Source organism: Triplophysa rosa, linkage group LG1 (assembly GCF_024868665.1).
Source record: "Triplophysa rosa linkage group LG1, Trosa_1v2, whole genome shotgun sequence".
In the NCBI taxonomy this organism is placed as follows: Eukaryota; Metazoa; Chordata; class Actinopteri; order Cypriniformes; family Nemacheilidae; genus Triplophysa; species Triplophysa rosa.
Window position 1 is genome coordinate 4,470,101 of NC_079890.1, and position 20,668 is coordinate 4,490,768.

General features: G+C 39.0%; 2 protein-coding genes across 3 annotated transcripts; one reads left to right on the forward strand and one right to left on the reverse strand.

Moving 5' to 3' along the window:
* Window positions 1-437: 437 nt before the first annotated feature.
* On the reverse strand, window positions 438-5,452 carry LOC130561620 (zinc finger protein 250-like). Its single transcript, XM_057346067.1, has 3 exons — window positions 5,203-5,452; window positions 2,366-2,406; window positions 438-1,854 (listed from the first exon to the last, which is right to left on the reverse strand). Exons 1-3 carry the CDS (start codon window positions 5,357-5,359, stop codon window positions 997-999), a joined length of 1,056 nt encoding a protein of 351 aa, XP_057202050.1. The 5' UTR covers window positions 5,360-5,452; the 3' UTR covers window positions 438-996.
* A 7,311-nt stretch (window positions 5,453-12,763) lies between these two features.
* On the forward strand, window positions 12,764-20,603 carry zgc:92594 (uncharacterized protein LOC436996 homolog). Of its 2 annotated transcripts, none has more exons than XM_057346033.1 (7): window positions 12,764-13,035; window positions 14,265-14,915; window positions 18,985-19,080; window positions 19,437-19,670; window positions 19,776-19,798; window positions 19,882-20,027; window positions 20,224-20,603. In XM_057346033.1, exons 2-7 carry the CDS (start codon window positions 14,298-14,300, stop codon window positions 20,436-20,438), a joined length of 1,332 nt encoding a protein of 443 aa, XP_057202016.1. In that variant the 5' UTR covers window positions 12,764-13,035; window positions 14,265-14,297; the 3' UTR covers window positions 20,439-20,603. The 2 variants fall into 2 exon arrangements, with proteins under 2 accessions (XP_057202016.1, XP_057202024.1); XM_057346041.1 differs by lacking the exon at window positions 12,764-13,035 and adding an exon at window positions 13,855-13,958.
* The last annotated feature ends 65 nt before the right edge of the window (window positions 20,604-20,668 follow it).

The window sequence follows — 20,668 nt, forward strand, 5'->3', positions numbered from 1 at the left end:
ATTCTACTTTGTATGGAGTACGCACCCAAGACTTTCACTCACCACACATGAGTTGAGTTGATTTCCCATATCTCAGTGGTTAGAGCATGGCGCTAGCAACGCCAAGGTTATGGGTTCAATCCCAGGGATTGCACATACTCCGATACAAATGTATAGTATGATGCAATGCAAAGCGTCTGCCAAATTGCATAAATGTAATGTAAATGTTGAATGGGTTGTGCAATTAAGTTTAGCCAAATAACAGTTGGTAACCCAAAATAATACCGACTAGACATACTTTTAAATTGCTAGCTAATGTACTTTACTTTTGCTTGCCTTCAGAAATAATCTATAGGCACTCTATTCAAAGTGTGCATGCGCAGCAACGTTTGTTTATGTTGTTGCTGTGAAACCATCTATAGAGAGAGAGAGAACTGAAGGGGGCAGAGGATAACAGCATTGTTTGTTTAATGCAACAAATTACAAACTACAAAAACTACAGTAGAATTAAAACATTGTTTACCCCAGTCTAATATTCTGGAAGCACACAGGATTTTGTCAGTGTATGAATTTTTAAAACGATCCTTACAAGATGCTCCACACTACAAAAACAGTGATCGAATTTATTTAAGAGAAATACTGTTGATTTTGATTTGCTCTTCATAAACAAATACTTTAGAACATTCTTACAATCATTTTGTTGTGCCCTGGAAAATCAAAGCAGAAATAAACTACTGCAGATTTCCCTGTCCAGTTCACAGATGATTGCAAAAACAGAACACTAGTAATACTTCGTATTGACTGTAGGTTTTTGTCACTACTTACAACACAAATACTTAATTATATTAAGATCAACAAGCGTAAATATTGCAATAACACTTCAACAACACTTCAAGTTTTTAGTATGAACAAACAAAAACAAATATCATACTACAGTATTCACAACCACAAAATATTGCTAGTGTAAACCTCTGTGACAAAATTGAGATTCCTCTCAATTGGTCAGTCAGTATTGGTTCATTTGGTTAGGTTACTCTGACGATTCAGGACAGTCCTACAGCATTTCCCACAGCGGAAGCAAAGAAACGGACTCCGTCCAGCATGGCAACCCCAGTGTAGGTGAAGGTTTCTCCAATGTTCGTATTTTTTACCACATCGAGTACAGCTGTACAGTTTCTTGAGGTGGTCTTTCTTATGTTGGAGGAGGGTCTTGCGGAGGTTAAAGGATTTGTGACAGTGCGAACAGCTGTAAGGTCTCTCGCTGATGTGTAAACGTTTATGACTCCTAAGGGTTTTGCCGAACATGAAGATTTTGCTACAAAAGCTGCAAACGTAAAACTGACTGCTCGGCCTCTCAAGTATCGGGATGGTCTTGAGCTGTACAGAGCAGAGTCGTATACGCTCCCTGAGCTCAGAAGACGTACCCTGTGCACCGCCTAAACATGCCGGATTCTGGCTTTGAAAACAAGAAAGCTCTTGATCAGAAGACTTGGTCCTGGCTGGTTCACATGCTTCATTCTCCACGGGCTTCACATCAGCGTCATACTCCACTCCAGGTGTTACCTTCTCTTGCTCTTTACCTTCTTTCGGAATTAGCGGTGTCACATATTCATTTTCCGTTACAGTTGTGTCATTATTTTTAAGTTTCATTCCCAGTGCAAGCTTTGTCTCTTTTGTAACCCATGCTTCTTGATGAACTGGAGGTGGACATGGCCTATTCGGGGTGTCTGATTGGTTCAGTGCTCCATTCATTACTTCCTGACCATTACTTCCTCCGCTGATCGCCTGCTGTGGAATCACTCTGTCGCTGTATCGCAGGTCTTTTAAGGGCTGGGACTGTTCAGATCCTGCTCTAAATCCGCTGTATTTGTCCCCCTGACATGTGAAAGAATGTGAAACAAAGTGAGTTTAAAATAGAAAAAGCTATTTTAAGGGAACCAGTGGAGTCGGAAAAAAAAGTCGAAAATTTTACAAAAATGAACAGGACCATACCTCAGTGACATATTGGTATTTACTATATACAGTATATGTAAATACAAAAATCTAACAAAACTATTGCAACTAGAGCTGGGCGATATAGCAAATATTCACACTACGTTTGCTGCTTATAAAATGACAATTAAAAACGACTACCTACATACATAGAGATGTTCATTTAATTTTTTATCAATAATCCTTTTGCAGATTCTGCACAGGTTATGCACTTAGGTGTACATAGTTTAAGGTATATACATAATTGCAGTTGCCGCATGTTTGCTTTATTTTCTCAAGTGCAAAAAAGAACTGACATAACCTTTCTGAAAATATACAGATTTATATAAAGGAATATGATACAGAACAAACATACTAAAGTCTGGACTCCAAAGGCAAAAAAACAGAACTTTACCTTAATGTTCTCAGGCGGATCATTGAGGGTGCATTTCTCACCTGCAAATCAAAATGTGTACGGTTACCACTCCGACCAACTACAACAAAACAACAGCTTAGGAGAAACCAAATGTAAACGCTGATTTCATTAACTTCTCATTTACCAAGAAACGCCCATTTTTGTTTTTTACTTAAAATACTGGTTAGTTTAGTTTCATTCACCACTGCAAATAAACAGATTCTGGAGCACTCTGTGAAAAACCAGTGTTTCCCCTAGGTTTATGGCTTTGGGGGGGGCTGCGGTCTCTATATATCTTTTGTGCCGGAGGTCCCGGACAATACTTTTTTTAATAAATAATGTTAAATCAACCAATCGAATGTTTTATCAGGTCATTTACTTTATATTCTGATAGCCACAGTCTGTATGAAACAGAAGGTCTGGTAACTGAGAAAATGTGTTGTAGGCTCTGGTGCTGAAGCGAAGTCCCAGTGGTCTATTTTAATATTTAAAAAAACTACTGACAACAAAATGTAACAACTGAAATAAATATATCATGAGCAGGAGTACTTACAAAGTTACTAACAGCCTTTCCATGCCATTCATACTAGAACTGATTCTAAATATTCTTTCCAATTAAAACATGATTCACAATGAAATGCTCTTAACATGCTGATTATTTATGCTATTAATATCATAAATGCTATATGTAGATACAAGATGTTATGTTTTATAATCTGTCACAAACTTATATAGCAAACAGTAAACTGACTAAAAATACTTTATTACTGCTCCAGATAGCACAATCCATCTGGCTTACGTCTATTTGACGTCTGCATTTACATCTGCAATACATACTTTGCTCATCTGCAATACGTCTCGGAGACGTCTGAACGTCTGTAATACGTCTGCTAAAGATCTGGAGATCTCCTGTGTAAAAACAGCTGCTAAACATCTTAGAAAGAGCAGCTTTATATCCATTCTAAATCATAAACATCTTACAGACATCTTCTAGATGTCTATATGACGTCTGACAACAGACATCTCTGAGACGTAATGCAGATGAGCAAACGATGTATTGTAGATGTCTTGCAGATGTAAATGCAAATGTCAAATAGACGTAAGCCAGATATATGTGTGCTATCAGGGGCTGCATTTGCGTTACAGAAAAAGTGTCCATTTATTTAACTGCTCTTGGTGTCTGCAGGTCTTTATATGCGACGTGTCTTTAGCTGGAGAAGCAGCACTAACGGAGCGAAAATGAAGCGCGTTTGGCGCTAAATAAAGATATTAGAGGATATAGCGGCAAAATATAATCAACATAAATGTCCCTGAGTGCGCGTGCTGTCAGTTATGTACACGCACTGCTCAATTTAAACCATTGTCCGCCCTCAGGTAATGGTAGGGGAAACACTGAAAACCTTTGTAAAAGCAGTGGTTCTCAAACGTTTTCATTGTAAGACCCCCTTTGTGTAGAGTTATGTGTTGTTATTGTGGCCCCCCCAAATAAAACTTAGAATTTTGAACTTAGAATTTAATTAAACTAAAAACATATTCAGTTGTGCAATGCTGGAAATCAATTATTTTGGTTGGTGGTCTTATTTTTCTGATATTTGATTGCATGAAATCTATAATTAATTTCTACACTTCTTAAAATGCCACAAAATCTGTGGCCCTCCTGGGTCCATCATGGGGCCCAGTTTGAGAACTACTGTATTACAGCACTTAGTATTAAGTGCTGTAATATTACACTTACACTATGTATTACACTTAGAAGGATTTTACAGTAATTTCAAAAACTGTAGTAACAATGGTATATGAAACTATTTTAGTCTGTACTAATATTGCTTTATTTTTACTATAGCTATAAAAAACTGAAGCATACAGACGTTTTCTTTGGAAAACATACATTCATGTTAGAACGCTTAAAGGGATAGTTTCTTAAAAAAAAGAACCATTCTGTTATCAATTAGCTACTCACCCTGGAGATGTACCAAATCTGTATACATTTCTTTGTTCTCATGAACACGGAGAAAGATATTTGGAAGAATGCTTGTAACCAAACAGTTATCAGCCACCATCGACTACCATAGTATGATACCAATGGTAATCAAAAAGGCCCCAGAACTGTTTGCTTTCCTACATTCTTCAACATATCTTATTTTGTCTTCAACAGAACAAAGACATTTATAAAGCAAATTTTCCTACTTGAGGGTGAGTAAATGATGACAGAATTTTCATTTTTGGGTGAACTGTTCCTTTAATTTTCATTTGTCCCACAGTGTACAAACACATCCAGTGTTTTGTTTTCTTCAAGGTAAAATGCGTGCACTATACAAACGTAAAATAGGCCTTCACTTTTCACTTTCACTTTACTAAATAGTAACGATTAAATATTTTACTTTTATGACAAGCATAATAAAATGTCATAATCGCAACAACACACTTTAATCTCGTAGTGTTTTAGTTTTATCATAAACTCGACATCTTGAATTCGTGTTTTATTATTTTAAAGTAACCAAGCTTGATTTTATATAAGGCTCTTCATTTTTCCTTTTCATACAACGATTGATGATTTAGATTTAATCTACCGAGGACCAGTAAAGTGTTGTATCAGGTCTGGGCCCGGTTGCATAAAGCTCCTTAAGTTTTTCCCTTAAGTATGACACTTAAGGGGTGATTTTCCTTTACCAAAGACAATAGGAGAATAACTTAAGTAAAACTTAAGGTATACTTAAGGACACACTTAAGGGAAAATTACACTTAAGGTGCTTTATGCAACCGGGCCCTGGTCCTCAAAACACAACTAAATCTGTACACACACACGCAGGAAAACGCGCTCTTACACACATACTTACAAAGTTTCATGGACATGTTCAGTGGGAAACTCTCTGTATAGGCGTCGGTGATTTCAGACAGCAGGACCTCGAGCAAAGACCCGAGCAAAGACCCGAGCAAAGTTTTCACCCGCTCCTGGAAAACTCCCAGCGCCCCCACATCCGCCATAACCACCATTTGTTTTAACGCTAAATTACTAAATGATAGATCTAACGTTAAATTATTCAAACACTTTACACTGACCACCCGAAGACAACCTCGTTTGACGTAACTGCCGTTCAGTTAATGACGCATGACGCAAAAAAGTACGTAGATGCGGTCTGCTATGGAAGGCCGAAGGAGACAAAACGTGTGAAACTAACGCGTTGTTTAAAATATGGAAAGCCAGGAGGGTCAAAAACGCGAGAATTTTAACAGTAACCAGTGAAAGTCCTCACCACAAAAAGCTATTAGATATAGACTTTAATAATCTTATTTATTTTCTAATTTTCTCGCAATTGAGAATGATTGTTTTAGCAAAGACAGTAAGTACTCAAAATACTTTGATTGAGTTCCAGCTTGAATGGTTTGGGGGTAAAGATGATGCACGACTCATCAGCCCTATTGCGGTTCAAATCTACCTTTTGCCAAACGTGTTCTCTCCTTTTCCCACCCCTCATCAGATTGAAAAGGCATATTTGTTGTAGCGCAAATAAAGGAAATGTTCCAAAAGTCAAAATAAAGTGCCTCACAGCTAATAAATAATGAAGCTTTTATCTGATAAAGTTACTGGTAGGTGTAGTAGGGGGGGCTTTAACTGTCCCAAAGGGAGCATTCGTTTGTAACAAAGAAGCTGCTAACGTTACAGATGGAAGCAAAATACTGTGGGAAGGATTTAAGCGCACTGCACGCTTGCTTTGAGTTCAATGATCTTGTTTGTTTTCTATTTGCTCTTTCTTGAAATTGATTGTTTTATCTATAGATTGGCGAGCTTATACAAGCTTAGCCTGAGGCTTTTCTCTAGCTCATCTTTTGCAAGACTTGCAAAAATACCATGACAGTTGTACTCAGTAAAGGTAATTTAATTTATAATACCTATGTATGTGTGTACATAGTATGTAGATACGTATGTGTCTGTATTTCATTGCTTTGTTTTTTCCTCTTTTTGTGTTGTACAGCTGCTTTGATACAACACAATTTGTAATAAGCGCAAATAAACATACATTTGACTTGACTTGACTTGACTTTTTTACTGCTTCTCTGTAGACTATAAAATAAAAAACAACTAAAATAACGAAGTCTATTCAAACAGAGTACAAGTACCTGCAACGTTGACAAAGTAAATAAGTATAGGGCTCTTGCCTCTCGCTAGTTCTAATGGTGTGTGGTTAGAGACGTCACATTGCAAAGCAGCTTTTGCACCAGATCGATCGGGGTTCAAATCCCCCTTTTGCTGAACATGTGCTCATTTTCCCATCACTCATCAGGTTGGAAAGGCATTTGTTTCAGCAAAAGGACATGTTCAAAATGTGTAAAACGCTTCATGTGTTTTTATGCAAGAGAGAAGAGATTGCCCTGCATTTTTATAAAATAGACAGCTGATTTTACATTATAACAAGGGTTTATGTTTTAGAGGGAAATCCCTAACAACATATAAAATATATAACTTTATGATATTTTACAGTTTTATTTAAGAAGTTGCGACACTTTGATCACTTTGATTTCCCATGAACAGCGGGAAGAATGCAGTCATCTTCGTCCATGTAGGACATCATTAGACAAAATAATCTAAATGATTTTATTTGCATACACTCACAATACCAGCAAAAGTTAGTGCTTTTGTAAAACAAGAAAAATGATGCCCATTCTGCCGTCTCCATGACCTACCCGATCTCATTTATCAAAGGTACAATTTTCTGTGTATATTTGGCCTTGCCTACTATTTAGGCTATCCAAAGTGTATACTCGGCACACATGGGTAATCTTTCTATAGAACACTTGAAATGTATACTTTCAAATAAAACAATTCAAAATTGTATGTAAATATTTAAGATGGCTATATGTGCAAAAAAGTTCAGAATTGACCTTATTGTCAGAATTAGAACTTCATTTGGCACAGCATGGTGATGCGTTTGTATCCGTTAGATTTTAGATGCAGAAATATTGTTGCAGGTAGAAAGAATAGGTTTAAGTTTTATCAGACTTCATGAAAATAAAGTAATGTTTTTGTCAGCATTTGACTGGAGTTGTTCTGGTTTTTGGACATTAGGGGTCACTATTGCTATCTTTGTCTATCCTTCGTTTTAGTCATTGTTTTCACCTGTGCCTCATTTGCCCTGTGTTTATTTAAACTCCTAGTTTCTTTTAGTTCTTTGCTCTGTGTTTGAAGGTTAGTACCCTATCTTGGATAGTTGTTATACTTTTGTGGTTACGCTGAGATTTATCTTTTGACGCCTTTTTGTTTACCCATTGGAGCTATTGGGATTACCTTTTGAGTCTTTTTTTTGCATCCAGTTTTTCCCTGTGGATATACCCTTTTTTGACTTTGTGGATTTACATTTTTGCTGTGTGGCATTATCTTCATTTCTGTGGATTATTTTGTCACTGTGGATTATATTTTTGTCCAACGATTCTTGGGCTTTACGAACTTTTACCGAAAGTTTATCAAGAACTTCAGTTCGATCGCGGCTCCTCTCTCGGCCTTAACCAAGGGTGGCAAAACAGGTTTTCTATGGGGTACAGAAACAGAAGGCCTTCCAAGAGCTCAAGCAACGCATTCTCTCTGCTCCCATCCTGACACTACCTACGGCGGATGAACCTTTTGTGGTGGAGGTAGATGCCTCGGAAGTTGGTGTTGGAGCTGTTCTGTCTCAGAGGGGTGAAGACAAGAAGCTCCATCCTTGAGCCTTTTCGCACCGACTTACTCCAGCCGAGAGAAACTACGATGTGGGGGATCGTGAACTCCTAGGATTAAGATGGCATTAGAGGAGTGGAGACACTGGCTTGAAGGAGGAGCTTCTCAGCCATTTAAAGTACTCACGGACCACAAAAATCTGGAGTACATTCAGCAGGCGAAACAGTTGAACTCCAGACAAGCTCGGTGGTCTCTTTTCTTTAACCGATTTCAGTTCATCCTTACCTACCGACCCGGGTCGAAGAACCTCAAGCCGGATGCGATATCCCGAGTCTATGCTCCGGTTGCTCGAGAAGATGCAGACATGCCCGTCCTTCCCAGCACTAAGATCGTGGCCCCATCTCGTGGCAACTTGAGGACACCTTTAGACGAGCCCAAGCCACCGAACAGGGTCCAAGAGGGGGTCCTGCCAATCAACTGTTTGTTCCCAAGGCGGTGCGGTCTAAGCAGGGTTCGAATTGAGGGGGGGCTGGGGCGGTCCCGGACCCCTCATAAGCCTTAAGGGACCTCTCATAAGGTCTAAAATAGTGAACTTGGGGGGTCCCCTGGTTTTTCATTAGAACTAGACAACTAAATTTTTTTTGTCAAATTATCATGTACAAATAATGGACAAATGTGTTTTGTTTTAGCAAGTTTCATAAAACTAAAATGTAATTTTTGTCTGAAATCCATGCATGCTCAAGCATGCCACAGTGTTCAATGAAGACATGCTGCCACGCCCTGTTTCTGGCGCCTCATTTCGCCACCTGAGGGCGCTATGCTACTGTGTACTGCCTGTGTTTTTGTAAGGACTCCAGTTTCCATCATGCTTTGTCTCTTTATCGTGTATTGGTCTCACCTGTGTCTCATTACCTGTTTGTCCCTTCATCTGTGCATGTACTGTACAGTATAGCCCTGGTGTTCAGTTGTCTGTCATGAATTGTTGTTGTATGTGCTCCCTTGTGGTTCTCGGACCATTGAGCTACCATTGTGTCTTTTTGATTAAATATTTTACTGCACGTGGATCCTCTCTTTGTTTTCCTTGCTGAACCGTGACACATGTACAGAGATGTCGCAGCAAGACACTGGCTGCGTGCGGATCCTCTCATATTGTAAGCGTTTATCTTAAAACTTTACAATTAGCCTAATATCATTTGTGATTGTGAACGGGTTGTGACAGTTTTATAAACAAATTTTGTTGAAATATAAGAAATACAAATATAAACAGAAATCAATTTTTCTTTTTAAAAATAAGTTAAATAAATATTCAAAGCTAACTGTCGCCTGAACACACAGAACAACTTGCGATAATTTTAAACTGTAAAACACAGCACAGTACATGGCGTTTATAGAACAAGCAAGATTATTCTAGTATATAATATCTAATAAATGCAGTCTCCCGGTGGTTTATTTAGCATATTTTGCATTAAGTGAATGCTTGGCTGAAAAGATGTGTCTTTAATCTAGATTTAAATTGGGAGAGTGTGTCTGACCCTCGAATAGTATCGAGAAGGCTATTCCAGAGTTTAGGTGCTACAAATGAGAAATCTCTACCCCCTTTGGTGGATTTAGTTATTCTAGGTGTTATCAAAAGTCCGGAGTTTTGAGATCTTAGAGAGCGTGATGGGTTGTAGTGTGATAGAAGCTCTGTTAAGAAGGTAGGGGCTAAACCGTTTAAGGCTTTATAAGTGATTAAAATAACTTTAAAGTCAATACGATACTTAATGGGTAACCAGTGAAGGGTCGATAACATTGGGGTTATGTGATCGTATTTTCTGGACTTGGTTGCATGCATGAATAAGCTTCTCTGCGTCAGCAACACATAAAATATTTCGTAATTTTGCAACATTTCTAAGGTGGAAGAAGGCTGTTTTTGTGGCATTTGAGATGTGATTTTTAAATGACATCTCTTTAACTGTATTTGTTGGAGTAACAGTGCAGCCTTCAATTTGCAGGTTATAATACGAAATATTCTGCTCACGTGTCTTTGGTCCGATAAGTAATGTTTCTCCATTGATTGGCCAACCAAAGATCATCTTAAAGTATGTTTCATTTGTCTCATTAAACAACCGTACAGGGCAGGTCCTAGACTGGACTTTCCTCCTGCAACCTAGCGCATTTCATATAAATATTTATATCACAAATATTAATGTAGTTCGAATCGGCATCTTTCTAGCTCTCCAGGGTTAAATCTGCGTGGCAAAACTGCGCGAGACACTGTACAGCACGAAGCGGATTCATATACTTTATCTCATTCAAAATTCGCTGTGTTCTGTTGTCATTTTTATTGAGGCTCCAAAACTAAACAGTCTTCAGACTGTTTGCACTAAACAGTCTAAACAATTGCCATTTATTTTTGTTTGATCATTTATATTTAGCTTAACGTGGCTAGAGGTATTCCTTTTTCATGAAGGAAAAAACGTTCGTTCTAATTAGACATTAAAGCTTGTTGTTCTGCATTTATTTAAAAAAGTGTAACGGAGGCCAGCTAGTGAAGAGCTGTGCAGTGTGTAAACCTCACTCCCCGACCAACAGAGACGCTCTAGCGACAGACGCTAGAGACTGCGGTCTTTAGCCTCCTTGTTAGAGCGCCCGTCTCCCATCCGCAGCAACGCCGGTTCGAGGTCCGCGCAGAGCGGTGCGAGTGGAGCCGGTTACATTGGTGCCGTGACCCGGATGGGAGTGAGGTTTAGGGGGGTGAGTGTAACGGAGACCAGCTAGTGAAGAGCTGTGCAGTGTGTAAACCTCACTCCCCGACCAATAGAGACGCTCTAGCTAGAGACTGCGGTCTTTAGCCTCCTCGTTAGAGCGCCCGTCTCCCATTCGGACCGACGCCGGTTCGAGGCCCGCGCAGAGCGGGGCGAGTAGGACCGGTTACAAAAGCGTAGGCCTACGTCTAAATAATAATAATAATAACTCACTGATAGCTTAATTCATCTGTATTTTTGTCAGCATTTCTCTCATTGTCATCATTCGCAGGTGCAAGTCGTAAATATCACAGTGAAAACGTTTAATAAAATACTAGAATCTTTAGCATACACAAAATTATTCTTTCTGTGGAATCTAAACAGTGACTGAACCTTGGTCAACATATCTGACAAATAGATCAATTTCACTTTGACTACTACATCACTGCACTGTATGCATCTGCTGCGTGCTGTCCAGTGCCTCGTGCAGTTTCATACCGCCCACATGTGAAACACTAGTTTTCAAGTTGTTTACTCGTTTTTAATCCGTGAAATTAAAAACGAAAAATCAAGCCGAATTCTCGTTTTCTGTTTTTTTGATGAACGAAAAACAAAAATGGCACCGTTTTCTCACTCCCGTTTGTTCAAGTTCAAACCGAAAAACAAATGACCAACAGATACACGGACCCTAATACCTGTTACATGGCGAAAGGCTCATCCATTGTATTTGGCACTCAATTAGTTTAAAACTAGACTAAAAACTCATCTCTTTAAAATAGCTTTTACGTAACTCACCGATAACACTGTTAACTCACCTTAAGCAGTCTATGCCACAATATAGTTAGCTTGTCAGAACCTAACACACACACACCCATGATAATGTGTAACTTTCTTACACTTTTTATAAGCGGCCTCTACACATACGCTAATATCATTTTTTTTATGTCTCATCCTCAGGTTCCCAAACACACCAGAGGTCGTCAGCCCAAGCTCCGGTTCTGGCCTGATGCTCTTCCCAGTCCAGCCAGATGCTTATGATGATGGGCAATCCACCTGATGACAACTACAGCCACAACCAGAATTATGTTGGACAGACCTAAATATTTTCTATCCCCACTAGTTATTTTGTCTTTTCACTTACAGTACCATCCCAGCTATTTCTGTAGAATCTTACAGTGGAGTTTTGAGTTCAAAAACAAACATGCATGTTAACATACTTTAACAAATATATACTTTCCACATGTTTTGGTATTGTTGCAAATTGTTCTGGTATGTTGTAATCTTAGGTTCTCGGTCCTGATAACAATATTTAAAATAATAATATACCTAGATTGAATTATTGAAAGTTTCTGACAATCATAGTGTCAGAAACTGTGTTTGGTTGTTTGATTGGGGTTGGAACTGAAATCATCTGGAGGGTAGCTCTTTAGGGGTTGGACACCACTGGTATAATTTAAATGTTAAATATGCAACATTGTGGTCATGTGAGACATTTAATTCCTTTGTATGTCCCACATATAACAGAATGACAATAAAACTGAGCTGACTTGAAAGTGTACACGCTGTACTTTTCATACTTACAGAAATAATACTTGATTTTTTATTATATTGTAATCATTCTATATAGTTGTAGATTACTTATGCCCTCAAAGTACAATGTTCAGAATATATTTTAGATCAAATCTTGCAATTTACAAGCCTAGTCTCTTGCTTCATTTTGTTTAAGAAATAACGCCACGCCAGTAGGTGGTGGTAAAGCTCCGTGGTCCAATATGCATGCAAAAAACCACGTGTTAACACGCAATTTACAGGTCAACACGTCGTTTAAAAACTACTAAATTGCGTGTTAACGTGTATTACGTGTTAACGCGTTAGTGTCACACGTTGTGTCCCCTTTGGCCTTCCATAGTCTGCTCTCGCGCTACATACTAGTCTGCGCATTCCACTCTGGTCCTACACGTCCAATCACATGATGCTAAACGACTCTGCTTATTGGTCAACGCTATTAGTAAGTGCAGCCTACACAGAGGAACCAAACAGAGAACAACATAATTTTTACAATTATTTCGCCAAAATATTAGTGATTTTGAGTGGGATTAAGTTATATACGAAGACATCTTACCTTATTTAGTAGAATAACCGTTGGTGGCTGTAACATCAGCATCGCGTTTGTGGGAATGCTTCAGAGTGTGCCGGCTGGATAATTAATGCGGTTTTACTTTAAATAAAGGGCAATCCCATATGATCCGTCCTTGAACTCTGGGGTGGCGGAATTTGCTTTTTGAGAAGTTCGGGTAAGTGACACATCGATATGCTGTTAGGTAGATACTTATCTTTGTGATGTATTGTAAAGGTACGATGCCTTCAAGCAACGTTAAGTAAAGAGCTCGCAACGCAACAAGTGCATTAGACGCAGGCGGATATGTTTGTACTAACGTTACAGTAGTTTGATTTGATTTAGTAACCACTATTCACATACTCTATACGTTATCTACAGCTGCGTACAAACTCAGACTGTCGTTAAAAAGAATTCAGATAAAATTAATAAACCCAACACGTAATCCAGACATTGCTACTTTATATTTGTCGGTGTTTGTTGTGTATGTTTGTTTGTTTCGCATGTTCTCTATGTCACTAGAACACAGAATGACAACAGAACAATGCCTATTTTGAGTGTAGTGCATGAGTGAATGGGGTGGAAAAGGCTGCTAAATGCATGTGCTGTGATTTTTCACATTCCATTGTTTGCCAAGTTTGTTTGTCTCTGAGGATAGTATTTTTGATGTATGTACAACTACAGGCCTCTGTTTGTTTACAATGGTTTGACTTCTATGAAAGTCTCTATTAGTTTTTCACTTTTATTTTGAAATGCAGTGAACTCTTGCTGTGGCATGTGTTGCAACGCTGAGAAAAGTATCATGCGTCACGTGACAAACTCCAACGCGCTGCTTGCCTCTGTAACGTTAAAAGTTCTGAGGAACTCTGAACTGAAACATAAAATGAATACAATTAAAGCAAATTTATTTTAAAAAATCAAGCTAAACAAAATAGTTTAGCTTAATTTAATTCATTTAGACCTATATTGTACCTTGTCAGAGGTGAAATCCAAGCCTTTAAACCCCGCCTACTCAGGACAGTGTAGATGACGTCAACGTCGCTTTCGTTTTTGATTTTCTCACCATAAGAACATATGCGATATTCCTGAGTAAACATCGGGGTAAGTTACATTTATATACGTTTAGGTATTGTCGTTTTGCTTAAGACATACTTTCCAGTGTTGTGGGCTTTATTTTTGTTTGCGGCGTTCATGTTAATTTGGTTGGCTAACAGGATTTACAAGGGTGCCGTTGAACTGTAACTGATATTACAGTTCAGTGGTATACTGTAATTCAATTTAATGGCTTTTCAGTTAAATGGCTTTAACACACTGCTCATCAAATACGCATTTTTACACAAACAGACAAAAACTACAGTTAAAGACATAGTGATCAATCATCTTTTTATGTTTCTTGTGTTATAATAGGTCTGTCTACATTAACATATGTGATTTGGCATCATGGCAACATCCAGTGGAGACAGCAGCATCCTGGAGGAGGAGCTAACATGTCCGGTGTGTCTGGACCTTTATCGTGACCCCCACCTGTTGCCCTGTGGCCATAATTTCTGTCTGCCATGCCTGCGCAGGCTCAAGACTCGCTCGGCCCATGGCCAATTGCGATGCCCTGAGTGCAGACAGAGTCACCGAAGCTCCGTAACCTGGCAGAAGAACTTCAAACTGGCAAACATTGCTGACAGTTTCCGCCGCCGGGGGCAGTCGGAGCATTCCAGTCACAGCCGGAGCAGCCTGTCTCATACCCCCACAGAGGTGCGTTGTGACTATTGCCCAATAAACGAAGTTGAGAATGACCCCAAGGCAGTTAAAACCTGTTTAAAATGCGAAGTGTCTATGTGCCAGAAGCACGTTCAGCCTCACCTGGAACTCCCAGCATTCCGAGAGCATCCTCTGGTGGAGCCACTGAATGATATGCGAAAGCGAAAGTGTATGGAACATGATGAAATGTTCAGGTACTACTGTTTGGATGAACGGCTGCTCTTGTGTAATGCCTGCACCATAGAGGGAACACACAATGGACATTCAGTCAAAACTCTGAAGAACGCCATGAAAGATCTCAAGGTAAGACTGAATTCAAGGTTCTTACATGAGTGCATTGTAGCTAGTTATTGCTAGTTTCTCTGTCTCTCTGGTTTGTTGTATTGTTGTAAAATGCTATGGGCAGATATTTAGTGACTACAATATGTTTAGGTAGCTATCAAATCACGTGTTAAAAAAACATTGACATTTATGGGTGAATTCCAACCGGTGTGTGCGTCCAACGCCCTCCTCATTCTGAAGGGCACCTGTAATGGGAACTATGGAGGGAGTTGGGCAATTTTGTCCCATAATGGGGCCGTTTGGAACACCCTTGGCAAGTGGACCCATGAAAAACAACAGCCCATTCCTGCGGTGCCCTCAAAACGCCAGGATGCAAAAACGCCATTTGGAATTCACCATAATGTGTTTATGTGATAATTTTATCTCTTGATCTGAATTGCAAACAGGTCTTATTGTGAGGTATCACAGGAACTGTGCTGCGTTCACACATGAAAGGGATAGTTCATTCAAAATTGAGAATTCTTATTTTTACTCAACCTAATGTCATTTCAAAAATTGTATGACTTTTCTCTGCAGAACGCAAAAGAAGATTTTGATGAACACTGGGTTCCATTGACTTCCGTTATATGGACACAAACCACTGAGACATTTCTTAAAATATCTCTTTTGTGTTCCACAATAAAAGAGTCGGTACAGGTTTTGTACGACATTGTAAATAAATGACAGAATTGTTTTGGGGAGAACTTCCCCTTTAACCTCATAAAACCACAATAGACAGGAGGGATATTACGCATGCAAGCTTTTGTATGCTTTTATTCTAAATTATTCAATCATCCTTATCCTTTATTACCAGAGGATGTAGATTTGTAAACCAAAATAAATAGTTGGCCTGCATGTTGCTGCAATGTGTGGTACAATAGATGGATCACATCATAGCTGTTTATTATCGTGTGTATTTCCACAAGTTTGTTGCTCTGAAGTACAGGGGTTGGACAATGAAACTGAAACACTGGCCAGTGGTGTTGGGGGTTTCATGGCTATATTTGCGCAGCCAATCTTCACTGATTTCACATTACACTTAGCTTTGTCTTTTTGTGATTTCGCAAAATGCAGCCACACTTTAGTGCGCCTTCCACGGTCCATCTTGTGAACTGACTTTTAGTATTCGAGCGGAAGGTCCTCGCAGATGGCTATGTCAGGTCAGGTGACTCAGGTCTTGACAGATGACGTGAAAATGATGTGACCGTGCGGTCCGGAATCGTTAAGTGGAATCGAAATTTTTATTTTTTTAAAAGGATCCGATTCCTTTCTTATGGATCTGATTCCAGAATTGGAATCGAATTTCGATTTCCAACCCTACACGGTATCCAGGGTAATGTCAGCATACCAGCATGAAGGATGAAGCACATCCAACAAGAGTAACTGTCGACGCAAGAGCAGTGTCTGCCATTGTCTAATTTGTTCCGCCATAGTTTCAAAAAGAACCAAAAATGTTTTTATACGTCTCATAACAACATATCATTGTGTTGTCTGTTTCCCATATTGATTTATTCGTCGCGGCCTGCCACACTAACAACGCTGGCCACCAGTAATGGCTTTTTCCTGAATTCCCATTTACATTTTTATCGTACTATTTAAAACAACTTAATTCATTGTAGATTTGCTAGCACTCAGCGCCCATCTCTCTCTCTCTCTCCCTCTCCATCTCTATTAATGGTTTAATGAACATGGAAGTGAAGTTGAACATCTTCTATGGCCTGCACAGACACCACATCTGAATGTTATTGAGCCACTTTGGGGTGTTTTGGAGGAGCGAGTCAGGGACGTTTTCCAGCATCAACATCACGTAGTGACCAAGCCACTATTCTGTAAAAGAAATGGCTCAGAATCCCTCTGGCCACTGTGCATGACTTGTATTTGGCCGCAAAAGGAGGCCTTACACGTACTATTAAATGATTGTGGAGAGTGTTGGGGAAAGTTACTTTTAAAAGTAACTAGTTACAATATAGAGTTACTCTATAAAAAAGTAACTAAATACGTTACTTGGGTACTTTTTGTGGAAAATAACTGAAAGTACTTTTGCGTTACTTTTTCCTCACCTAACTGATGCTCATGCTTTTCCAGACTTTGCTGTTCTTTAGTGTTTAACACTGTAATGCATTTAACAATCCTATATAGCCTATAACACACCTTTATTTTCTTTACAAAACACATTTCAGATATTTCCTGACCAGGAGTCCTCCACCTCATCAGAGCTCTGCTTACTGTTGACACTGCTAACTGTCAGTTCTCCGTATTTATTGTGTTTTGACAGCGCAGCTAGTTGCACAAGATGGCGCCAGTGAGCTTTTGGGACGGCAGACTCGTTTCCAGTCGTATAACATTGTGTGGGAAAAGGAGGATTTTGGGCCAGCAAATATGCATGTTTTTTTTTTATTTAAAATGCCAATTTGGATAGCTGGAAGGAATCATGTGGTCTTGATGAGATCTATAGCTGAGTATCATCTGCATAACAGTGGAAGCTAATTCCATGTTTTCTAATAATGTTTCCAAGGGGCAGCATGTATATGGAGAATAGCAAGAGTCCTAAAACCGATCCCTGAGGTAATCCATAATTTACTTGCGTTAGATTTGATGATTCCCCATTTAAATGGACAAATTGATGTCTGTCTGATAAGTAAGATCTGAACCATTGTAGTGCCTGTCCCTGAATACCGGTATAATTGTGTAAGCGATCTAGAAGTATTTTATGGTCTACAGTATCGAACGCAGCACTTAAGGTCAAGCAGGACTAGGAGTGAGATGTTACCTTTATCTGATGCTATAAGCAGGTCGTTTGTAATTTTAACGAGCGCAGTTTCAGGTACTATGATGCGGTCTAAAGCCTGACTGAAATTTTTGTGTATGTCATTATTTTGTAAGAAAGAGCACAACTGAGTGGACACTACTTTTTCTAGTATTTTAGACAGGTAAGGGAGATTTGAAATCGGACTATAGTTTCCTAGTTCATTGGGGTCTAAGTATGGTTTCTTGATAAGAGGCTTAATGACGGAGTTGATAATGTTATAAATGGGCTCAATTGCTATGGGTAATAACTCTTTTAATAATTTAGTTGGTATGGGGTCTTATAAGCAAGTTGTAGGTTTAGATGTTGCAATAAGTTTAATTAAATCTTCCTGTTTTATAGGTGAAAAACACTGTAGCCTTTCTTTTGGGGCGATGGTTGGTACTAATTAGGACAGACTTGGAGGTTGAGTTTTTACTATTTTGTCTCGTATGTTTTCAATTTTCTCTGTAAAAAAATTCATGAATTCATTGCTACCAAGGTGCGGTGGAATAACCAGATCAGGTGATTGTTAATTTAGCAACTGTACTAAATAAAAACCTTGGATTGTTTTTGTTAGTTTCTATGAGGTTACGGAGGTGCTCAGCCTTTGCTGCTTTTAGTGCCTTTTTATAACAGTTTGCACTCTCTTTCCACGCATTTTTAAAGACCTCTAATTGGGTTTGTTTCCATTTGCACTCCAGTTTATGTGTTTCTCTTTTAAGGGTGCGAGTGGTGCTATGTTTTTCTCATTAATCTTTTTTGACTTCATAGGTGCGACAGCTTCTAATGTATTAGAGAAAATAGTGCCCAATTTGCTGGTCATGTCATCGAGTGATTCTGTATTTATTGGTATGGTTATTAAAGGAGTCAGATCTGGCAAGCTCTTTGCGAAACTATCTTTAGTAGTAGAGGTAATTGTTCTACCCTGTCGATAACGAGTTAAACGGCTGATTTCTGCAGTGCGCAGTATACATGTTATAAGATAGTGATCAGTGACATCGTCGCTTTGAGGTATAATATCTATATTGGTTAGATCGGCTCCGTGAGATATAATCAAGTCTAGTGTATGATTAAATCGATGAGTGGGTCCATTAATCGATGAGTGGGTCCTAGACCCCAACACTGATTGTGGTCTAAAACAAGGTGTTCATTGTCCAACCCCTGTAGATTCACTTACTGACTAGAAAACATAAGGATACTGTGTTTGTTGTTTTCATCTGTCAGATCTTAATCATCATCTGCTCTCCCTGTTGTCTGCCGTAGCTTCATCTCGACATTCAGCTGCACAAGGTGAACAGAAAGATTGTGAGGGCAGAAAAGAACCGACAGGAACAAAAAGAGATTGAGCGTCAGAACAAGGTGACGTTCATTATTTTAAAACATTCCACCCCATCTTATTTTCTGACTAGCTTTAATTTGTACTATTCACCATGTTTTAGGCTGGTAATTCTAAATATTGATTGCTTTATTTTATGATAATATTTAAATGTTGATATTTTATGATAATATTTAAATGTTGATTTTGAAGACATTTTACAAAAGGAGCAACTTGTTAAATGCTTTTTCATTTATAGGTTGCTTTAGATGAATAGATGTAAATGTTAACTTGTAAATGAATAGATTGAAAATTAAATTGCAATTCATGTCAAACAATGTAGATTACACTAGCATTGTGCAAGTTTTTATGCTTCTTTGAAGCATTTGTTATGCTGTAGGCCTACCTGGACGATACAGATCAGCAGCTGGACTCTTTCCGAGAGACCTCGATTGCACATTTGGATGCATTTCTCGCTTCTGTGCGTGAATGCATTCACACTTACGAGGTTGAGCAGGGTGGTGGAGTCCAGCAGAACCTTGCCCGAATCGCACAAGATCAGACTCATCTACTGGAGGTTCACTCGGGCCTTGAGAGATTTCTAAAGGAGAGCGACCCATTCCAGTTTATTAGGGTAAGTTTTACACCTTCATGACTTGTGTGTTGGGAATGTCTTTTTTTATATTAAGTGTTTCTGGTGTATGGTAGCATTTGAGGCATTTCTTTTTGTTTTTTTTAGGATTATAATTCATCTGCAAAAAGGTATGAGTTTTGATTCACACTTGCATTGAGGTGTGTTTGTTTGGCAAACTGGTTGTCATTTTAAAATCGTGGATATTTTTCAGGTACCGGAGACTGTTAAGAAAGCCTCTGTTTTTTCCTGATGAGCCCACAGTCGACACTGAGCCGCTGTATGAAATCATGGAAGGGAAGATGGCGGAGTTCATTGCCGAGTTACGCCAACACACCAGCACGCTCATCAGCAGTGTCTGTGAGTCTTAACCCTTTCAACGTGTTGTGATCCAACCATTCACACCACGATCAGAGTGTAAAACGCATGTCACCTCGCTGCATTTCTACAGTAGTATAAATGCGTCTCTCAGATGACATGATGAGCAGAGCGTATTTTTTGTAGTTCAACATCAAGTGCAAACACGTTGTTTATTTCTTTTGTGTGCCTGTTATAGGTCATTTTGAGGGAGATGGTGAGGAGGAGGTGGACGAGGATGATGAAGAAAGCTTTGAGGATGACTACAATGACAGCGCTAGTGAGGTAGAGGATGAGGAGGAGGAGGAGATGAGGAGTGAGGAAGAGGAGGAGCAGAACCACAGCACGGGACAAGAGTCTGCAGATGAAGAATACACTCCTGAGGAAGATGAGGACGATGAGGAAGATGACTAACAAATCATTTGCACTGCCGTAAGACTCTTGAGTTGCAAAAACCTTCGTACCAGGGCGTGCGTGGAGTCAATATTTATTCCTTTACTCTATAAGAGATTGGTGGAATGTTTCTGTGCTTTGCTATTATTTAAGCAGAAAATAAGAATAAATGTTTCGTGAAATGTTTTGATGACTTATTTTCACATGAAGATTGTAATGTTGGCGGTATCTTTCTGACAGTATTATTTATA

What these genes read in the sequence shown, in the direction of transcription:
- LOC130561620 (XM_057346067.1), bottom strand. Translation starts at nt 5,359, where the DNA reads ATGGTGGTTATGGCGGATGTGGGGGCGCTGGGAGTTTTCCAGGAGCGG. An exon ending in GAACATGTCCATGAAACTTT is followed by an intron (nt 2,407 to 5,202) that starts GTAAGTATGTGT and finishes TTTGATTTGCAG; the next exon opens with GTGAGAAATGCACCCTCAAT. An exon ending in ATCCGCCTGAGAACATTAAG is followed by an intron (nt 1,855 to 2,365) that starts GTAAAGTTCTGT and finishes TTCACATGTCAG; the next exon opens with GGGGACAAATACAGCGGATT.
- zgc:92594 (XM_057346033.1), top strand. Translation starts at nt 14,298, where the DNA reads ATGGCAACATCCAGTGGAGACAGCAGCATCCTGGAGGAGGAGCTAACA. An exon ending in ACGCCATGAAAGATCTCAAG is followed by an intron (nt 14,916 to 18,984) that starts GTAAGACTGAAT and finishes TGTCTGCCGTAG; the next exon opens with CTTCATCTCGACATTCAGCT. An exon ending in AGATTGAGCGTCAGAACAAG is followed by an intron (nt 19,081 to 19,436) that starts GTGACGTTCATT and finishes GTTATGCTGTAG; the next exon opens with GCCTACCTGGACGATACAGA.